At 43.6% G+C, this 15,864-nt stretch overlaps 1 protein-coding gene across 1 annotated transcript in view; it reads right to left on the bottom strand.

Annotated features, from left to right (window-relative positions):
- LOC112221635 (copine-9-like) overlaps window positions 1–15,864 on the bottom strand; it is a 111,666-nt gene that overhangs the window by 25,137 nt on the left and 70,665 nt on the right. The window contains exons 9-10 of the mRNA XM_042303613.1: window positions 321–424; window positions 7–111 (exon numbers count right to left, since the gene is read on the bottom strand). Coding sequence (XP_042159547.1) covers window positions 7–111; window positions 321–424 — 209 coding nt within the window. The remainder of the gene's footprint in view (window positions 1–6; window positions 112–320; window positions 425–15,864) is intronic.

Raw genomic sequence — 15,864 nt, 5'->3', positions numbered from 1 at the left:
TCTAACCTGTCATAGTCCCCGTTACACAGGGCCCTCACTGCAATGGTGAAGGGCTGCCAAACAGGGTTCAGGGTGTTCTTAACCACCTCCGTCTTATGACAGATAGTGAACCTGGAACAGAGTAGTAGAGAAAGTTACAGAGAGGAACTCACAACGTACGTACATGTGAAACTAGGAAATATCACAAGCATTGAGAGAATCCCAAGAACATGGGATACTGAGAGCTAGATAGTCAGTCCAAGTACATGACAAACTGTGGTAGAACATCGAAAACACAGATGGAACTAGACATTGGATGTTCCCTCGGCAGGTACACTCACGTTCCATCTTCGTTACTTCGGTAGAAGACCAGGAAGGGGTCAGACTTCCCAAAAAAGTCCTTCTTGTCCAGCTTGTTGGCACACAGCTGCATGGTAGCAATGTCCTAGAGAGGAACATCAACAGATAACTTTTGGATAGCTTCTCACTGTAGCACATAATCAACATATTACTGTAGTCTAACCCTAAGGCAGGTTTTTTTAAAACTTTTCTTGCCCGGGGTCCCCCACCCAGGCAAAATTGTGACCCAGGGAGCTCCAACATATGTTCGCGCCAAAACATTTGACATCTCGTCTTACCATCAGGTGAATGATAATGGAAATTTGGTAGACAGTTTCATTATTTTGACCTTCCCATTTTGACCTTCCCAAAGTTCATTGGAAGAGGAAGTGTAAACTTTAACATAGTCTATTAGCTAGAAAGGTATCTTGGCAGTGTATAGAACATTTTCTATTTAAGGTATCTTTACTTTTACTCAAGTATGATATTTGAGAACTTTTTCCACCACTGCCTATTGTATGAATTCCCTTCATTAGCCATAGTTTCTAGTTTTTTTATTTTATTTTATTTAATCTTTATTTAACCAGGTAGGCCAGATGAGAACAAGTTCTCATTTACAACTGCGACCTGGCCAAGATAAAGCAAAGAAGTGAAACACAAACAACATCACAGAGTTACATATGGAATAAACAAATGTACAGTCAATAACACGATATAAATGTCTATATACAGTGTGTGCAAATGAGGTAAGATTAGGGAGGTAAGGCAATAAATAGGCCGTAGTGGGTAAGTAATTACAATTTAGCAATTAAACACTGGAGTGATAGATGTGCAGAAGATGAATGTGCAAGTAGAGATACTGGGGTGCAAAGGAGAAAAAAACAAAACAATATGGGGTTGAGGTAGTTGGATGGGATATTTACAGGTGGGTTATGTACAGATGCAATTATCTGTAAGCTGCTCTGACAGCTGATGCTTAAAGTTAGTGAGGGAGATATGAGTCTCCAGCTTCAGTGGAGAAAGGAGGAATTGGCTTTGGGGGTGACCAGTGAACTATGCCTGCTGGAGCACGTGCTATGGGTGGGTGCTGCTATGGTGACCAGTGAGCTGAGATAAGGTGGGAATTTACCTAGCAAAGACTTATAGATGACCTGGAGCCAGTGGGTTTGGCGACGAATATGAAGCGAGGGCCAGCCAACGAGAGCATACAGGTCGCAGTGGTGGGAAGTATATGGGGCTTTGGTGACAAAACGGATGGCACTGTGATAGACTGCATCCAATTTGCTGAGTAGAGTGTTGGAGGCAATTTTTTAAATGACATTGCTGAAGTTGAGAATCGGTAGAATAGTCAGTTTTACGAGGGTATGTTTGGCAGCATGAGTGAAGGATGCTTTGTTGCGAAATAGGAAGCCGATTCTTAATTTAATTTTGGATTGGAGATGCTTAATGTGAGTCTGGAAGGAGAGTTTACAGTCTAACCAGACACCTAGGTATTTGTAGTTGTCCACGTATTCTAAGTCAGAACCGTCCAGAGTAGTGATGCTAGATGGGCGGGCAGGTGCGGGCAGCGATCGGTTGAAGAGCATGCATTTAGTTTTACTTGCATTTAAGAGCAGTTGGAGGCCACGGAAGTAGAGTTGTAGACATTGAAGCTCGTCTGGAGGTTAGTTAACACGGTGTCCAAAGAAGAGCCAGAAGTATACAAAATGGTGTCGTCTGCGTAGAGGTGGATCAGAAAATCACCAGCAGCAAGAGTGACATCATTGATGTATACAAATAAAAGAGTCTACCTGAGAATTGAACCCTGTGGCACCCTCATAGAGTCTGCCAGAGGTCCGAACAACAGGCCCCTCCGATTTAACACACTGAACTCTGTCTGAGAAGTATTTGGTGAACCAGGCATGTGAGAAACCAAGGCTGTTGAGTCTGCTGATAAGAATGTGGTGATTGACAGAGTCGAAAGCCTTGGCCAGGTCGATGAATACAGCTGCACAGTATTGTCTTTTATCGATGGCGGTTATAATATGGTTTAGGACCTTGAGCATGGCTGAGGTGCACCCATGACCAGATTGCATAGCGGAGAAGGTACAGTGGGATTCAAAATGGTCGGTGATCTGTTTGTTAACTTGGCTTTCAAAGACCTTAGAAAGGCAGGGTAGGATAGATATAGGTCTGTAACAGTTTGGGTCTATAGTGTCTCCCCCTATGAAAAGGGGGATGACCGTGGCAGCTTTCCAATCTTTGGGGATCTCAGACGATACAAAAGAGAGGTTGAACAGGTTATAATAGGGGTTGCAACAATTGCGGCAGGTAATTTTAGAAAGAGAGGGTCCAGATTATCTAGCCCAGCTGATTTGTAGGGGTCCAGATTTTGTAGCTCTTTCAGAACATCAGCTATCTGGATTTGCATGAAGGAGAAATGGGGGAGGCTTGGGCAAGTTGCTGTGAGGCGAGCAGAGCTGTTGACCGGGGTAGGGGTAGCCAGCTGGAAAGCATGGCCAGCCCTAGAAAAATGCTTATTGAAATTCTCAATTATAGTGGATTTATCGGTGGTGACAGTGTTTCCTAGCCTTATTGCAGTGGGCAGCTGGGAGAAGGTGCTCTTATTCTTCATGGACTTAACAGTGTTCCAGAACTTTTTGGAGTCTGTGCTACAGGATGCACATTTCTGTTTGAAAAAGCTAGCTTTTACTGTCCCAACTTCCCTGAAAAGTTGCATATTGCGGGGGCTATTCGATGCTAATGCAGTACGCCACAGGATGTTTTTGTGCTAGTCAAGGGCTGTCAGGTCTGGAGTGAACCAAGGGCTATATCTCTTCCTGGTTCTACATTTTTTTGAATGGGGCATGCTTATTTAAGATGGTGAGGAAAGCACTTTTAAAGAATAACCAGGCATCCTCTACTGACGGAATGAGGTCAATATCCTTCCAGGATACCCGGGCCAGGTCAATTAGAAAGGCCTGCTCGCTGAAGTGTTTTAGGGAGCATTTGACAGTGTTGAGGGTTGGTCGTTTGACCGCAGACCCATTACTGATGCAGGCAATGAGGCAGTGATCACTGAGATCTTGGTTGAAGACAGCAGAGGTGTATTTAGAGTGCAGGTTGGTCAGGATGATATCTATGAGGGTGCCCGTGTTTACGGATTTGGGGTTGTACCTGGTAGGTTCATTGATCATTTGTGTGAGATTGAGGGCTTAGATTGTAGGACGGCCGGGGTGTTAAGCATGTCCCAGTTTAAGTCACCTAACATTACGAATTCTGAAGATAGATGGTGGGCAATCAATTCACATATGGTGTCCAGGGCACAGCTGGGGGCTGAGGGGGATTTTTCAAAGTAGAAGCTCGAATTGTTTGGGCACAGACCTGGATAGTATGACAGAACTCTGCAGGCTATCTCTGCAGTAGATTTCAACTCTGCCCCCTTTGGCAAATCTATTGTCACGACTTCCGCCGAAGTCGGCCCCTCTCCTTGTTCGGGCGGCGTTCGGTGGTCGACGTCACCGGCTTTCTAGAAATCGCCACTCCATTTTTCATTTATCCATTTGTTGTCTTGTTCCCTGTTTCTTGTCTTTAATCCACCGTTCCCCCTCATGTCTTTGTGTGAGATTGTTTTGTGTTTACGTGTCTATGTTGATGCGCTTTACTGGTATGTGTTTATTCCGTGTTTTAATTCACGAGGTATGTTATTGTGTTTATACAATATTGTTGTGACTGTTTGCGCGTTTGCAATTTTGCATTGGCTGGAGGTTTCGACGCAGTGGTGTCCATCTGTTGGTTTCTCCTGTCTAAATAAAGTGTGCGCCTGTTCACAACTCTCTGCTCTCCTGACTCCGCTCCCAGTACGCACGCCATTGACATCTATCTTGGCGGAAAATTTTATAGTTAGGGATGGAAATTTCGGGATTTTTGGTGGCCTTCCTAAACCAGGATTCAGACACGGCTAGGACATCTGGGTTGGCAGAGTGTGCTAAAGCAGTAAAAAAAAAAGAACTTAGGGAGGATGCTTTTTAATGTTAACATGCATGAAACCAAGGCTTTTACGGTTACAGAAGTCAACAAATGAGAGCGCCTGGGGAATGGGAGTAGAGCTAGGCTCTGCAGGGCCTGGATTAACATCTACATCGCCAGAGGAACAGAGGAGGAGTAGGATAAGGGTACGGCTAAAGGCTATAAGAACTGGTCGTCTAGTGCATTCGGAAAAGAGAGTAAAAGGAGCAGGTTTCTGGGTGCGGAAGAATATATTCATGGCATAATGTACAAACAAGGGTATGGTAGGATGTGAGTACAGTGGAGGTAAACTTAGGCATTGAGTGACGATGAGAGAGGTTTAATCTCTAGAGACACCATTTAAACCAGGTGAGGTCACCCCATGTGCGGGAGGTGGAACAAAAGGGCTAGCTGAGGCATATTGAGCAGCACACAGACATCTTTCCTATCCGTAGCCTACGATTGTGCTACATCGTTGTTCAGATGTGAAATTCCACATATTTTATTTGACCTTTATTTAACTAGGCAAGTCAGTTAAGAACAAATTCTTATTTTCAATGACAGCCTAGGAACAGTGGGTTAACTGCCAGTTCAGGGGCAGAACGACAGATTTGTACCTTCAGATTTGTACCTTCAAATGGGGGTTTGAACTAGCCCAACGCTCTAACCACTACGCTACCCTGCCGCCCCAAATGTTGTGTACATGTTGTGTACTGTTCTCCACACCTCAATACAAGTGTAAGACAATTGGGTTTGGTAGTTTCAACTGACCTCTCCACTGTAAGACTATGTGACTGAATATCAACAGGGGTGAAAGGATAACTTAGTTCCCATTCTATTATTATCAAATACAAGCCAGCATGCCCTTTACCCCAATGCTTTGCCAATTTAGCCATTTCAAATGGTAAATTGTTCAATTTAACATCTGGTAAAGCCAATCCTCCTACATCACAAGTGAGCACACCTTCTTCATATTAATCCTGGGTTTTTTCCTGTCCCACAAAAATTATTATAGCCTCGTTATTGTTATTTTATTGTGTTACTTTTTATTATTTTTTACTTTAGTTTATTTGTTAAATATTTGTTTAACTCTTCTTGAACTGCACTGTTGGTTAAGGGCTTGTAAGTAAGCATTTCACGGTAAGATCTACACTTGTTGAATTTGGCGCATGTGACAAATAAAGTTTGATTTTATTTTATTTGTTAGTGGCAGACCAAAGCGTGGCTCAACCTCAGGCCTGTTAGATTCAGTTGGACGCATTAAGTGATGCAATGTTTCTGTAATATTTGTTGTTGTTGGTACAACGTGTTGGAAGATTTTGTTTCTCCCACTAGGTCCAATAGCCATCGTTCACCACTGTTACTATAGGACACTGGAGTTCGAATTTCAATATTGAAACAATGTTGCAAATATCGGAGATACAGTACAGACAGCAAAGTTGACACAAATATCTGCTGTTGAAAACCAAATGCTAGTGACAAACAAATGCTAGTCTTAAAGAATGAGGATATCATGTCTAGATGCGTTTTTACAGTTTACAGTAATGATTGCCTGGCTGGTCTGATGAGACAGTGGATTGCGCAGGGAGATGGAAGAGTAAATAGGTATTTCGCCGTCATAGTCTTAGCCGATGGTAAGATGTGGAATAGACACTGGCTGGAACACGGTTCTAACCAATCAGCATCCAGGATTAGACCCAGCCATTGTATAATTGAATTCATAGACATCACTGTGGTGCTGCTATGGCTAAAAACCTTTTCTGCTGCAGTGCCAGACTCCTTCCAGCACATTCCTAGCCCGTGATTGAGTCCTGCTTTGGCTCTTAGGCCAATCAAGGGCATGATTGGCTGCACAATCAGCCCCAACCCTTTGAAATGCTGCTCTTCTCCTTGAAACGCAGGAGCTGATTTTGAGTTAATAGGGCCCTGGGACAGTGGTCTCTAACCGCATTTGCTCCCACATTCCTTTTTTTTGCCTCCCTTCTCTGCCTTTCCCCCACATGAAACACAGATTAGCCCACATATTCACACCTAAAGATACTAACACACATACACCTACTACTGTAGTTGTATTAAAGGTACAATTGGGCACAAAATGGAGAAGCACACTATGTCCCACAAAAAAAGTATTTGTTTAGTTATTATGTCATATAGTTAAAAAAAACTGTCTGGAATATTCATAGGTAACATTGCAGAGATATAATTAAATTCTGGGACCACAACCATTTTAATCACGTTGATCTTTCCCCATAAAGAAAGTTCTCTCTTCCCATTTTTCTATATTGATCTTAATCTTGACTAGCAGTGGCTCAAAATTTAGTCCCATCACTTCCTCCAAATTTGAATTTAGAACCCAAATCCTTCATCCCAGTAGGAACCCATTTGACGCTAAATGGGGTAACATTTCCAGAGTAACATATGGCATTAATTGACATTGCTTTCGACTTATCCCAATTAATTTTGTAGCTTGACAAACTAGAATATGATTCAATACAAGTAAGTAACTGTGGAACAGACTGAAGAGGATCAGAGACCAGCAGTAGAATATCGTCTGCATACATAAGCAGCTTGTGTTTTTTTCCTCCTCCATGGACACCCCCAATTTCTGTATCTGTACTTATCATTGTCGCAAGAGGCTCTATAACTATGGTAAACAGGAGAGGGGAACGAAGCAACCCAACCTTGTGCCTCTAGAAAGACTTTTAAAAAAGGACACATCATTTCATTTGTAAGAACTGTTGCTTTAGGATTGAAATAAAGGACCCTTATCCCTTTACAAAAGTCAGGACCAAAAACACATTTTCCTAGGGTTCTTAGGAGAAAAGCCCACTCTACCCTATCAAATGCCTTCTCAGCAGCTAACGAGACAGCAACGGTAGGAACTATATTTGAGTGGTTTAACCACATGAGGTGTAAGAGCCTACCTGTTCATAATAAATCCTACTTGGTCACTATGTATGATTTTAGGTAGTGCCTTCTCTAAGCGTATTGCAAGGGTCTTAGTAAGAATCTTTACAATCCACATTAAGAATGCCATCCAGACCAGGTGACTTCCCTGCTTTCAAAAATAAAATGGTGGCTCTAACTTCCTGTTCTTTTATAGTACAGTCTAGGTCCTCTACTTTGCTATCTGATAATCTAGGTAATTCTATACCAGATAGAAAAATATCCATATCTATGGGGCTCGCTGAACAGGACTGTACTGTATATAAATATTCAGAAAACATTGAAACATTGTTTCTCTTTTTGGATGAGGTCACCATCTTATTGCCCTTCTTAAATACTGGGATTACGTTAGAAGTGTTCTGCATTTTTAGTTGTCTTGCTAGTAGCCGGCCTGTCTTCTCACCTTCCTCATAAAAACTGGTTCTAAAGCCTAAACAGTGCATATTCTCTCTTTTTGTTATACATTTTGTGCAACTGACATTTCAGTTTGCAGGCAGTTTGAAACGTGCTATCTGTGCAATGTATTGCCAAATCCCTTTCCAATACACATTTCTGTTTCTAATCTTTTTACTGCTTCAGCCCCTTACCTCATCTTTTTGGACGCATATGCTATTAATTTCCCTCTAATATGATTTAGAGGTTTCCCATACTGTGGAAACCCTTTCAGGTGAGCCTACGTTGATCTCAAAAAAGGATCTAAGAGCATGTGCTAGTGATTGGCTAAATATCTAATCTTGCAATGGTGTGGAGTCTAAATCTACCCTTCCTTACATTTTCAGAGTTTATAGCAACATTTAACTCCACTATAGCATGATCTGTGAGGGAGATGGGCCCAATCTTGCAATCAATAACATTATTAAACATGAAATTAGATACCAAGAATACATCTATTCTGGAGTGTGTCATGACAGTGGGAGAAAAAAAAAGTATATCGTAACGATTCTCTTGAGGTGGAGGACAGTCGGACCAAAATGCAGCGTGATGAGGATTCATGATATTTTAATGAAGGAAAAAGCTATACATGAAGAAACTACAAAATAATGAAATGTGAAAACCGAAACAGCCCTATCTGGTGCAAACACAGAGACAGGAACAATCACCCACAAACACACAGTGAAACCCAGGCTACCTAAATATGGTTCCTAATCAGAGACAATGACTAACACCTGCCTCTGATTGAGAACCATATCAGGCCAGACATAGAAATAGACAAACTAGACATGTAAACATAGAATGCCCACTCAACTCACACCCTGACCAACCAAAACATAGAAATTAACCCCCCCCCCAAGGTGCGGACTCCGGCCGCAAAACCTGAACCTATAGGGGAGGGTCTGGGTGGGCATCTGTCTGCGGTGGCGGCTCTGGTGCTGGACGTGGCCCCCACTTCACCGTAGTCTTAGTCCCCCACCTTGTCCACTTCCGTGACCGCCTAGCCACGGCAACCCTACTTAATAACACGGGACAGAGGGGCAGCTCGGGACAGAGGGGCAGCTCGGGACAGAGGGGCTCTTCAGACTCCGGCAGCACAGGAGAGGAGGAAGGCTGTGGCAGATCCTGGCTGACTGGCGGATCTGGAAGAGTCTGGCAGACTGGCGGATCTGGAAGAGTCTGGCAGACTGGCGGATCTGGAAGAGTCTGGCTGACTGGCGGATCTGGAAGAGTCTGGCTGACTGGCGGATCTGGAAGAGACTGGCGGATCTGGAAGAGACTGGCTGACTGGCGGATCTGGAAGAGACTGGCGGATCTGGAAGAGACTGGCTGACTGGCGGATCTGGAAGAGACTGGCGGATCTGGAAGAGACTGGCTGACTGGCGGATCTGGAAGAGTCTGGCGGATCTGGAAGAGACTGGCTGACTGGCGGATCTGGAAGAGACTGGCTGACTGGCGGATCTGGAAGAGACTGGCTGACTGGCGGATCTGGAAGAGACTGGCTGACTGGCGGATCTGGAAGAGTCTGGCTGACCTGGAAGAGTCTGGCTGACTGGCGGATCTGGAAGAGTCTGGCTGACTGGCGGATCTGGAAGAGTCTGGCTGACTGGCGGATCCATGCAGACTGGCGGCTCTGGCTGCTCCATGCAGACTGGCGGCTCCTTGCAGACTGGCAGCTCTGGCTGCTCCATGCAGACTGGCAGCTCCTTGCAGACTGGCAGCTCCTTGCAGACTGGCAGCTCCTTGCAGACTGGCAGCTCCGGCTGCTCCATGCAGACTGGCAGCTCTGGCTGTTCCATGCAGACTGGCAGCTCCATGCAGACTGGCAGCTCTGGCTGCTCCATGCAGACTGGCAGCTCTGGCTGCTTCATGCAGACTGGCAGCTTCATGCAGACTGGCAGCTCAGTCTGCGCTAAACAGGCAGGAGACTCCAGCAACGCTGTAGAGGCGGAAGGCTCTGGCAGCGCTAAACAGGCGGGAGACTCCGGCAGCGCAGGAGAGGAGGAAGGCTCTGGCAGCGCTGGAGAGGCGAGGCGCACTGTAGGCCTGATGCGTGGTGCTGGCACTGGTGGTACTAAGCCGAGAACACGCACAGTAAGCCTGGTGCGGGGAACTGCTACCGGAGGGCTGGGGTGTGGAGGTGGTACTAGATATACCAGACCGTGCAGGCGCACTGGAGCTCTTGAGCACCGAGCCTGCCCAACCTTACCCAGGTGAATGGTCCCGGTCGCCCTGCCAGTACGGCGAGGTGGAATAGCCCGCACTGGGCTATGCAGGCGAACCGGGGACACCGTGCGCAAGGCTGGTGCCATGTAAGCCGGCCCAAGGAGACGCACTGGAGACCAGCTGCGTAGAACCGGCTTCATGGCATTTGGCTCGACGCTCAATCTAGCCCAGCCGTTACGCGGAGCTGGAATATACCGCACCGGGCTATGCACCCGCACTGGGAACACCGTGCGCACCACTGCATAACACGGTGCCTGCACGGTCTCTCTAGCCCCCCGGTAAGCACAGGGAGTTTGCGCAGGTCTCTTACCTGGCATAGCCATACTTCTGTAACGATTCTCTTGAGGTGAAGGACAGTCGGACCAAAATGCAGTGTGATGATGATTCATGATATTTTAATGAAGGAAAAAGCTACACTTGAAGAAACTACAAAATAATGAAATGTGAAAACCGAAACAGCCCTATCTGGTGCAAACACAGAGACAGGAACAATCACCCACAAACACACAGTGACACAGGCTACCAGGCTACCTAAATATGGTTCCCAATCAGAGACAATGACTAACACCTGCCTCTGATTGAGAACCATATCAGGCCAGACATAGAAATAGACAAACTAGACATGTAACATAGAATGCCCACTCAACTCACACCCTGACCAACCAAAACATAGAAATAAACAAAGTAAACTATGGTCAGGGTGTGACATATATTCTCTATCATTAGGATGGACTAATCTCCATATGTCTGTAAGGCCCATATCTTCTGCTAGCATATGTATTGCAAGTCTATCTTTTGGCATGGAGTTACCTGTACATTTACTTCTATCAATTACATTGTCCATCACTTGGTTGATGTCTCCAGGAAGGATGATTTGCCCCTCCATATTTCCCAGTATAACATTGACCTCATGAAAAAAATGTGGTTCCTCCTTGTTGGGAGCATATATATTGCATAACACTACCTTAATCCCATTTATAAGAGCCTCAATGCAGATAAACCTGTCAGACTCATCAGAGTGTTGCTTCAAAATTACAAAATGAAGTATTTTCCTTATCAGAATAATCACCCAATTTATGTTTGGAATTAAATGAGCTATGATAAACTTCTGCAACCTAGCCTCTATCTGTTAAATGTGATTCCTGTATGAACATAATATCATAATATCATATATATAATATTTTTTCTCTTCACTTGGTTACCACAACCATTTACAGTATTTTCCAAGTATCCATATTTGCTCTGAGAAGTTATAGCCTGTGAGCATGAAGTGCCCCTTTTAACACGTTACAACTCTAATGAACATCATTATATAAAATTGCATAATATATGCTCCTGCTGTAGAAAAAAAACACTTTAAATAAAAATGGAAAACCAAATCCCCAAATAAAACAAAGCAACATAACGTCGCTTCTCGATGAATCAATCATCACAGAACTGTCTTTGATGCTGCAGAAGATAACCTGCAGTCTCAACTAAACATGTTTTTTTATTTAACTAGGCAAGTCAGTTAAGAACAAATTCCTATTTTACAATGAATGGCCTACCCCAGCCAAACCCAGACAACGCTGGACCAATTGTGCGCCGTCATATGGGACTCCAGATCACAGCCGGTTGTGATATACCCCGGGATCAAACCAGGGTCTGTTGTGATGCCTCTAGCACTGAGATGCAGTGCCTTAGACTGCTGCGCTACTCGGGAGCCCTTTTGGTCAGTGAGGTGGTCCGTGAGGTGCATGAAAGGCTAAATTAGCAACACTCCACAGAGTCCCTCAAACAAATAGGTTACCTTCATTTGTATTGTAAACAGCCTACAATTTAATTTATACTTTACCTTGTCTCGTTTTCTGTATCTAGGCTAAACACCTTGCTCTCGCAATAAACTTTCTGCCTCCATGTTGTCCTTGAAAATAATTTTCTTTCCCTTCCAAGTATAGAGCAGGGTCGCCGAGAAAAAGCTGGATATGTTGTGGAATCGTGTCAAAGAACTTGAGAGCAGAAGTAGGAGAAATACGGGGAAATTAGTTCATCAGAAAGAGGGGAGTGAAACTGTGGACTAATCTTGTGTGTGTGCAGAAAATCATCGCAGGCATGAATTTGAAATTTAACAAACCCATCGCAGTTTAACCATGCCTGGCGGGAATGGGCCCCCGATAACGGTTCTCATCCGATTCCTACAATCTACAGCCCACGACAAGGTACTTAAAGCGGCGAAAGAAAAGGGTGGCTTTCCGTGGGAAGGCCGCCGGCTGTCTTTTTTCCCGGCCCTTTCCAGGAACTGGCAATGAAGAGGAAGAAGTTTGCAACGGCGAGGAAACAACTACACGAGAAGAACATCAGGCACACACTGCCACTCTGCCTCATCCATCCTCTCTTGTATCGCATCAACTTTTTCCTTTAGCTCGGTATTTGTTTTCATCATGGCGACATTGGATGCAACACCCAACAAAGTCGTATTCATCTTTCCCATTTGCTCAAATAGATCCTACTGATTTACCAATTTCTCTGGGGTTATGTGTTTATCCATGTCTTGGTGGGGGTTTCGGGAGGACTTCCTGTTTATTTGCTAGTCAATGTGGCCTTGAATACTGCGTGTTAGGCCCAAATAAGTTTTTAGCGTGTATTGAAACTTTAGCAAGATGTTTCAAAATGTAAATGATCTTTATATTATACTGTACTTCAAGTCAGTATATGAAGTGTATATCGTTGAGTTTCAATATTTACATGTGGGCATTTGGAGCTCGCTAAAATGCTGCCATCTTTTTTGGTAATCACACCTGACTCCAACGCGGCTATATTGAAAGATATCATGAAGAACTGCATAAGTGTTGCTAATGCTCTCCACTTTCTGGAGGACCGAGTTTTGAAATCATTGTAATGCTCGGTGGAAACAGAGTATGATATCTAAGGAGATGGAGAAAATTCAGTCGTTTGTTTGAAAATAATTTGGAGGGAGTTGAAAAGAGAACATGTTGTATAAAACACCAGTCTCCGAGATTATATCTAAACTAAGGGCAACCATGGCATCCATGACAGAGAGGGAGAAGTGTTCATTCATGTATACGTACGGGTAAGAGAGTCTAACAAGCTACATTTTCAGATGTTATACATTTATACATGCTAGCTTGCGACTCTACGTCTTACAGGATCACGCTCACCAGCCAAGCACACGCACTGTCGTGGATGCAAGGTCTGATCACTTTTGACACCAATGTAATGAAACAGGCAGGGAGCAGGTCCTGAACCCTCAACCTTCTAGCCCGAAGTCCAGCGCGCTATCGACTGTGCCGCAAAAGCATGCTCAAGTGGCAGAGTCGATATTTGCGCTTATAAACCCAATACTGTTAGCTAGCTAGCTAACATTAGCTGGCTGGCTCGCTAGCTAACGTTACGTGAATGATCTGTGTAGTAATATTATTCATATCTCAGAGCCATTTGCATTGCTAGTTATAGCCTAATGTTAGCGAGGTAGCTAAAATTGAACCTAGCTAGTTTGTTAGCTTTAGCTACCAGCATATTCATGCAGGGTAGTAATGTTATGAGTTGGGTTTATGGTTCATTGTTTAGCTAGCTAGCTACATTTCAAAACAAAAGACACCATTATGCAAGTAACCATTTCAGTGAACCGTTTACACCTTCTATATCCTGTGCATGTGACCAATACACTTTTATTTGATATAGATTTTATTTGATATAGTGTGCATTTACCAGAGACAGCAATGTGAACAACATGACCTGCACCAAAGTCAAATTAGGATATAACGTTAGGCCAATGAGACAGTGTCCAAGTTCCTAAATTCACTGGTAGAATGACCTGCCTTTATTTTGTCACACTCACAACTGTAAGCTTTTTTCTGTAATTAGCTTGCCATTATCTTGTAAATAATGATCTTGTTGTGAATATTGTTTTTCTGTAATAATGAATACAAATGAGCTACATTTAAGATGTTGTCAGGTATATGATATGATCATTATTTGAACTGGCTAGCCAGCTAACTAACCAACACATTGTTTAGAAAGTTGCTTTTAGTTGCCTGGTTTGCTAGATTGACATATACTAAATACATTTTTAAACGGATGGGTTTATTGGTTTTGAAAAACACCAGTTATGCTATTTTGGACCACAAACTGCTGATGTCATGCAGCCTGTCATTTTTGTGTTTATACTTTTTCATAATGACAACGACAAGTTTGATGTCAGACAACACTAGAATGTACATGATGTCACTACCAGAACTGTCTACAGACATGTCGATAGACGTGGCCTCACAGTTGAATCCTTAAAGAGATGGGTGGGGCTAAGGCGTAAGAGGGTGTGAATGATCCTAAATGAGTGTATACAAAGAAGAGCTCTCCAGTAGGTGTACCAAAACATTCAAGGTCCATTTTCTCAAAAGTGGGGTTACAAGTTTATCAACATTCAAAGTAGAATGACTTTCCCATTGTTCCTCAACTGTTGTGTATGATATTACATTTTACCAGTCTTTACTTTTATCCAATGTAAAAAACATACTTTTACTTTCATACTTTTTTTTTCTTCAAATTTTGCTAAAAGAGACCCAATCCAACCGGTTTAATAGTTTTTGGAAATGAAGCCCTTTATCTACTTTCCCAGAGTTGGATGTTCCTGTAGCCTCCCAGTCATTGTGCTAACGCTAGTTAGCATTGGCTTGTGAAACTACCTCTAACTTCCTTCATACTCGACGCAGAGACATAAAAATGTTATCCACAATGATATTCTGTTGCAGATATTGGCAATGTTAACACATGTTTCCCATGCCAATAAAGCCCTTGAATTGAATTGAATTGATATTCATAAAATAAGGAATATGCTTCTGGACAGAAGCTCTACAGACCAACTAATTAACAGGCGCTCCAACATGTGAAGATAGCCGTACAGCATAATAACCACAGAAAACATGTTTAGCTTTAATAGTGACTTCTAGCCAACCCCTTTTACCTCGAGAGGAAATTAAAAAACAACACCGTACAGAATTCATCACATGGAAGCTATTCTTCATGGTTTAACAATATGCATGGCTGTTTATGGTCTGTCAGTGGTTGTGCATCTGTTGGTTGGTCCGCTGCTCTGTTTTGGGTAGAAGTACTAGTAGGACAGTTCCTTGTGGAGCCGCCCCGGGACCGAAGCATCACGCATGGAGCCGCTGTAATGAGCTCGTCTTCTCCAGCGCAGTGCAACGCAGGGGCAGACTCAGAGGTGGCTGATAGCAGGAGAGGGGCATCATGGGAAATCTCTTAGCAGCCAGTTCCTCAGTGACAGAGTGGCGAGCTCCGCCCACGCTCATCTGAATCTCTAAGCAGTGTCTCTCTCTCCCGCTCGCTCTCTGAGAAAAACCCTCAGTTATTTCTGGGGTAAACAAACATGGAGATTAACTCTCCCTCTCCTTTCTCTCCCAGTCTTGTTTTTGTAAGAAGTGTTGACATGCTGAATGCACTGAGGTGTCTGTTTAAACTACTAGCACACAGCTCGGACACCCATGCATACCCCACAAGACATACCACCAAAGGTCTCTTCACAATCCCCAAGTCAAGAACAGACTATGGGAGATGCACAGTACTACATAGAGCCATGGCGACATGGTACTCTATTCCACATCAGGTAACTGATGCAAGCAGTAGAATCAGATTAAAAAAAACGGATAAAAATATAACTTATGGAACAGCGTGGACTGTGAAGAGACACAGACACAGACACACATGCACATGATAAGACACGCACTCTACACACAGGTACACAGGGATTTTGTATTGTAGATATGTGATACTAGAGTAGTGGTCTGAGGGCACATACTTTATGTGTTGTGAAAAGTGTTATGAAATGCAGTGTCATGTAATATTTTAAATTGTATATACTAGAACTGCCTTAATGTTGCTGGACCACAGGAAGAGTAGCTGCTGCCTTGGCACAACAATGGCTGAAACAAAAGCTGACTT

This window comes from Oncorhynchus tshawytscha, linkage group LG22, assembly GCF_018296145.1.
Source record: "Oncorhynchus tshawytscha isolate Ot180627B linkage group LG22, Otsh_v2.0, whole genome shotgun sequence".
NCBI lineage: Eukaryota > Metazoa > Chordata > Actinopteri > Salmoniformes > Salmonidae > Oncorhynchus > Oncorhynchus tshawytscha.
The sequence above is the reverse complement of the archived record's forward strand: the minus strand, read 5'-3'. Positions and strand labels throughout refer to the sequence as shown.